The sequence below is a fragment of the Enoplosus armatus genome, chromosome 12 (assembly GCF_043641665.1).
Source record: "Enoplosus armatus isolate fEnoArm2 chromosome 12, fEnoArm2.hap1, whole genome shotgun sequence".
NCBI lineage: Eukaryota > Metazoa > Chordata > Actinopteri > Centrarchiformes > Enoplosidae > Enoplosus > Enoplosus armatus.
In genome coordinates this window covers 5,303,511-5,310,312 of record NC_092191.1, presented here as the reverse complement: position 1 = coordinate 5,310,312, position 6,802 = coordinate 5,303,511, and the positions used below count along the sequence as shown (strand labels likewise).

General features: G+C 41.1%; 1 protein-coding gene across 1 annotated transcript; it reads left to right on the top strand.

Moving 5' to 3' along the window:
• Positions 1–491: 491 nt before the first annotated feature.
• On the top strand, positions 492–3,862 carry cnrip1b (cannabinoid receptor interacting protein 1b). The gene is made up of 3 exons (XM_070916429.1): positions 492–670; positions 2,073–2,217; positions 3,698–3,862. Exons 1-3 carry the CDS (start codon positions 492–494, stop codon positions 3,860–3,862), a joined length of 489 nt encoding a protein of 162 aa, XP_070772530.1.
• The last annotated feature ends 2,940 nt before the right edge of the window (positions 3,863–6,802 follow it).

Here is a 6,802-nt window from a genome sequence, read left to right as displayed (position 1 = left end):
GATAGTGATCGTTTTTCATGTTCAGTCAGCCTGTTTCCTATTCCTATCCCAGCTGGTGCTTGATGCATATCCCAGTCCTTCAAGGATCAATTAAAGTAATCCACAGAGCCTTAATTGGCAGTGTTTCAGCACCGCGGACAGCGACAGCCATGTTTTACAAAGGACTGAAATTAAACGAGAGAGCCGACACTTAATTAGGAATTAGAAAGGGGAATAAATAGGAGGAGAGGGAGGGAGAGTTGGAAAGAGGTTGGTGTGAGGAAGTGAGAGATTTTCAGAGAGAGAGAGAGAGAGAGCATTGGTTGGGATTAGGCCTGTGCTGCAGGTTGGATGGGATTACGCAGCGCGGCGCAGTCCCCAGTGCTGTGCACTCTGTTATGGACTTCTCCGCACGTCATTTCTCCGTCTGCCTGAAGTGATCGACGCCTGCGACCTACAACCCACACCCCGCAATCCCACTGATCCTGCTGATATTCTAGCTATATGGAAACATGGCCGACGTCCCTCAACTCGTCAAAATTGGGATTTCCTTGAAGATGCTTCCCAACAACACCGCGGTGTACTTCAAATCCGACGGCGCCAGGTTCGGACAGACCAGGACCATCAAGCTGCTGACCGGGTCCAAGTACAAAATTGAGGTGGTCATTAAACCAGGAGCGGTCGAGGCCACGTAGGTAGCTCGTCGATTTTTGTTTCAGGCGTGGATTATCGTGACCTGGTCATAACCCGAGCTGCTGTGTTAAACTGCCACAAAGATCACTTAATTCACTAGTGAGCGCCACACGCACGTTGTCAATGAGGGGGACGTTGCTGGAAGATGGAGATTTTACATATGGGAAGGCTAAAGGATGTATGGAGCTTTCCAAATAATGGAGATTGTGTTGTCTGGATGTGGCATCGCTGATAGACAACCGCTAGGCTACTTATGTCCCCCTTTTTTATATTTCTCTCGCTAGAGTGTGGGACTATAGCGACGTTATTGTACTGGTAGCCTATTTTTAATTGGAAAATTTTAATCTTCCCTTTTATCCTGGAGTTTCTTTTGCTGTTTCGGTAAAATGTCTTTCCTGTACAAAGTGAAATACACTGTACAATGGAGTCTTTGTCTGCTTAAAGACTCAAAAACTAAATTCGTCCGTCTTCTTTCTTGACGGTTAATTAAAGGATGGTGGTCATTCATGGCTTGCTCTGATAGTGGAGACCTAATGAGGTTTTCTGAGGAGAAGGCAAATGCAGATTTCAATGTTGCATTCAAGGACAGTAGGATATATATTGCCGTTACGAGCCTACTGCCCATGAAGTGGAAGAAAAGAGATTTCCAAGCTGCAGACAAAACACAACATTACTCACAAATGCCTCTTACACATTTTTTCTTATTTGCTTCGCACTAAAATATCGTTGCACTGCTTTGTGTGTTATTATTTCTGACAAAAAGTCCTGTACTTGAGCGCTCAACAAGTCCTATTTCCAAGTGTAGCGCTGGGAAGCAGGATTTTTCGAGGAGCACATGAAGGCAGCATAAACCCGCCGCATGTCAAATCCACCACAGATTAGGACTCAACGTTTGGGCTTTGTGTCACCGCCCTCTTGTGATTTGCCTACAGTTCATGATTATGTAATGAATGTTGTTGTAGTTCCATGTCCAAATATGGATTAGTGTTGGATGTGTAAACATGAGGCTGTGAAAAATGCCTGAACAAGCACTCCGGTATAAAAATAGGTCACGCACGGGATGATGCATAGGAGATGTTGTATTGAATTTGGGGCATGCTCATGAAACACAGCTGTAGACCTATTTCACTGAATCCTGGCTGGAACAAAAATGCATGCAAATGTGAGTATGACTCTCACAGTTTATTTATAGCACGATGCATGTTTTTTTTTAGCACTTTATTGGCCTCTATCCCAGATAAAACTATTGGGTTTATAATCTATTGATTAATGTTTTTAAATTGGAGGTGTAATTTTTAATGCATCCAATCCATTCTGCGCTCTCACGTTCACATGACTCACATATGAACCTTTACTTTCAAGAATGTTTATTGATGAATGCGTTGTGTACCTGTCTGCAGGTCGATGAGTGTGGGTGGGGTGACCTTTCCCCTGGAGCAGCAGTCTAAAGATCCGCAGTCGGTGGTCTACACTGGCCAATACGACACAGAGGGTGTGGCACACACCAAGAGTGGAGAAAGGCAGCCAGTTCAAATCAACATACAGGTATGGATATACTGCACACAGGGCAGGACAGTAACTTTAATGTGGAAGCAGAGGCAGGAGAAGTCCAAAATTCAAGTTATTTTATAACCAGGCGTGTTCAGGAGAGTCTGTTTGGATACCTGTCTGTTTGGTAGAGAAGACAAACTGCAGGCAACAACGAAGACCTTGTTTGTTGATGCAGGAGGTTGTAAAGTTAAGTGTGTGGACTCCCTTTGCCACAGAGCTCCATTGTTGTCCAAAAACTATTAAAAACACATCAATGAGCAACACCGTTGCACTGGGTGACTTGGCTGAAAGTAATCCCAAACAAATACACAATTTACTCTTGTTTCAGTAGCTTTTGCTAAACGTGTCCAGCTGTTGATGGAAATGTTTTAACCTTCAGTGGGAATAAATTGGTGGGGTCATCAGAGGGTTTTGAGAGACGGCCTTTTCATGGGATTTGTTGACAATAACAAAAATATAGAATATCTCCAGTCTTATCCTTAAATCACAGAGTGATCACTTTAATCTCCAAGTGCATCCCAGATGAGTGTATGTTGCTATGGTTACGGTTCTGCTGAAGTAGATGCCAGTCCCAAGAGTTTCCATGGTTACAGTTGTTTCTTCAGTGTATTCTGATAGATAGCTACAGGCGTTTCCTGGGTTACAGTTTAGCTAGAGTAACCATGGGTGATGATAGCTACAGGGGTGTATTCATGAATGGAGTAGGTGATGGATTTCTCAGGTGTCGAAGCATGTAATTAATGTGATATAATTAAGGCTGCAACTAAGGATTATTTTCATTATCGATAAATCTACTGATTGTTTTCTCGATTAATTGATTGGTCTATAAAATCACATTTCCCTAGAGCCCATGGTGATGTCTTCAAATGTCTTGTTTTATTTGACCAACTGTCCAAAACCCTAGATATTTACAATCATAGCAACAGAATTTTGTTCGGCTTAAAAATTCTAGTTAAAGGATTAATCGATTATCAAAATTGTTACTTACACCTATGCAGCACAAACACACGCCACTGTCAAACCCCAAAACATGAGACGTCCATTGTCTTTTGGTTCAAACATCAACCACAAAATAAATTTTTGGCTTCTTTTTTTAATCTTATAAGTAGAAAGAGAGTCTAATAAGTTCAAACACAATGTTCTCCAAATATAATTTCATCTGGGTTGACATGACTCTGTCTGTGTGTATCTTACCCATCTGTCCAGTTCACACCCCGGGGGCCACTGGGATGATATGGTGTGTGTTTGCATGTTTGTGTGTGTATATATCCATCTGTCCAGTCAGTATGCTTCCTCTTCATTTCACCTTCACATGATTTTACACATGATGTTATAGTGTGAGTCTATGTGAGTGTGTGTGTGTGTGTGTGTGTGTGTGTGTGTGTTCTCATTATCACTTCATCAAATCAGGCCACTCAAAGATGCTGAAAACGGTGTGTGTACGTACTCGTCTGTACACGTGTTTCTCCTTCAGTTCACAGAGGCGGGAATGTTTGAAACGGTGTGGCAGGTGAAGTACTACAACTACAACAAGAGGGACCACTGCCAGTGGGGAAACAGCTTCAACAGCATCGAGTACGAATGCAAACCCAACGACACGCGCACACTCATGTGGGTCAACAAGGAGATGTTTGTCTGAGTGTGTACGTTTGTAATCGTCAGTACATCATGATGAAATTAAGACATTTTTCCTTTTTGCTGTCTCTATTGTCCATCCACTCCACTTTGTTTTCTGGCTTTATTGTAATCTGTCTCTCTTTCCATCATCTACCGATATCAGAAAATCTAAAGGGGTTTGTGCTGTAAAGAAATGCATCAGATTTACGGCCAGATCGGATCCCATGGCAGAACATAAAATGCAGTGATGTTGCCAGTGTTTTTTTTTGTATGTACAGTACTGTATGTGTGTGAGTGCGTGTGTGCTTAGTGACTGTGTATGTGTGTGTGTTTTACAAACGGTGCTTGTACAGATGTGTTTGTGTACTTTAAAGCTATGTCTACATGTGAAGAGTTTCATTCTAAAATGACAGTCCAACATTTCAGCAAATTAATGTCATGTCAATTGTTACCAAAACCAAAATGTTATTACCTTGTAGAACCTCGTAGGTCAGGGCCAGCGTCCTTGCGTTAGTGACATGTTGATTTCATCGGCCCCAAGCAGAATCTTTCCCATCTGTCCTCGTATGGGAACATGCCATGACATCTGCAGCTTCTCATGTCAAAAATGTGCAGTATATTTATTATTTAAGTGTGTAACAGAGCAGGGCAATGTGGACAAAGAAAATCTCTCACACAGAAAATGATTTGAATTGGTTTTTAAGTATCAGCTGCTTTTAAGAAGCCCAGTAACTTGTACAAGGACAACAAAACTCTGCTTCCTTCAGCCTATTTTTTCAGCCTATTGTGAGAGACTTTCGGCTTAAAGGCAGTCCTCACAAAATCAAACCACATCCGTATCACTGGGGAGATACCACTTCTTATCTGGACAGTCCTGTTGGTGTTGTTGCTGCCACCCCCCAGAACCATTTTAAGTCTCTCTTGACTGATTCAAGACTTGCTGTGCTGCCACCCAGTCATTACTCTAGACAGCTAGCTAGCTAGCTAGCTAGCTAGGCAGATGGAGTAGGGCATGGTTTGTCTGAAAGAGTTACAAGATAATGCAGTTGCCCACTTCATAACAAAAAACATTGATTCTGTAATTTAACTGTAACTTTTATGACATTTAATTAATCAAATTATGCACTTCATCCAGGTAACTTGATGCAATCTTTCACAGGCTCTTGAAAGTGTACAGGTCAGCGCCTCTGTCAGTCTCTATGAGCTACTGTTACCCAGACAGAGATAGAGAGAATATGTCCGTCTTCTCAAAAGCACGTTTCTGCCCACATCCTTTTACAATGACCCTGCAGCGCACCTCTTCTGCGTCAGCACCTCTAAACCATGAAATTACCCAAAGTCTTATTGTCACGCTGAAGTGAACTTGTGCCACTGCCTACACCTGGATTGATTAAAAAAGGGCCCATAATGTTTTGGATTGAACTCTCAGTGTAGTTGTGTGTATGTGTGTTATTTTGTGGTACCATTTTGTGTACAGTACAATGCAATATTGGAAGTAGGAATTTTGTATTTGGGTGAAGTTGTGCCCCTTTACAGCGTGTTTGTCTTCTCTACCTCTTCTGAAGGACTTAGCCATGAATATTTGTGTTTATTAAAGAGAAATATTTGGAATATTCAGAACGTAAACTGTTAATGACACATCTTAAAATATGTTTTCTATTTCTTGTGGTAAATTGTAATATTAAAAAAGAAATAGTATTTTTGTACAGTGAACCATTTGAAATATTTTCTCTATTATTGCGTGTATTTTGGTAGAAATATTGAATTGACCTATGCAAGAAGTCAGAGCAACAAAATAACAGTGAAATAGTGCAATGTAGTGAAATGTACATATCATTCTGACCTTTTTGTGAAAGTGTTGTTTGTTTATAATGTTATTAATAGTAAAATGGAAAATCTTTTTTTGTGGCATATGTATTTATTTAACTAATATATTCTAAACCTATTGTAAACTATTAACTATATTAGCTTTATTGTATTGACAACTCAAGCAACTACCACTGTAAATGACTATTACAAAGTAAGCTACATAAGTGACTCATGTCAAGTTCCTGGACTGCTGGTGCATCACAAACACTGCAGAAATATGTGACGTGGTAAAAGGGAAAAGTCTCAAAAACCATAATGTTACAACTAGACATTCACCACACTGACAAAACACTAAACAGGACATTTTCTGAACAACACTCTGACCTTCTGTTGACAAAAATTAGCATTTGAGTTGACAGTCCTAACAGAAATGGGACATGATGGTATTATCTGGTCAACTCCTGCAGAAAGCATGATAAAGTTTTATATCCTGCAAAATCTGATACAAAGAAAAAGTGAAGGACTCTTTGATGCAAGTGTCAACCAGCCTGCAAAGATATTAAAATCATAGAAAAAGGGTTTCTATACTATTTCTATATAATTGTTTTTTAATAGAGGGTGGGATTCTTGCTCCACTATCCAGAATCATTTGAAAGGTCAGCATACTGCTTCTATATGTACTGACAGGGTTTTCTTTTCATTCCAGCTCTACTGTGCCAGGGTGTGCTCGAAACTCAGACTATTATGGTCTAATTATAATAATTGTTCTTTTAAAAAAATAATTCTAACCCCCCCCCCCTCCCCTCATGCACAGCCTGCCTAAAGCCACTTCAAATCTCACTGAGGTTTACAACGCTCAGCACGGTCTGTAGCGACTATTGATGAACCGATTTAGGGATTACATACACTGAAGTCCATCTGCCAGCTGTGTTCATTGAGCTTCAGGGTCCACAGCCCCTGCATATGTGAAACGGGCCGAGTGGCGACTTCCTGCAGTACAGACATGCCGCCAGCGGGGGGTGCACAAGCACAGACCTACTCAGGAGGTAAAAATATAAATAAATAAATAAATAAATATAACCTGTTGTTCCCGGATGTACAGTAGTGCTGCACCTCCCCCCGTCGCCTCTTCTCTCCTCCCCTCCGCCACCGC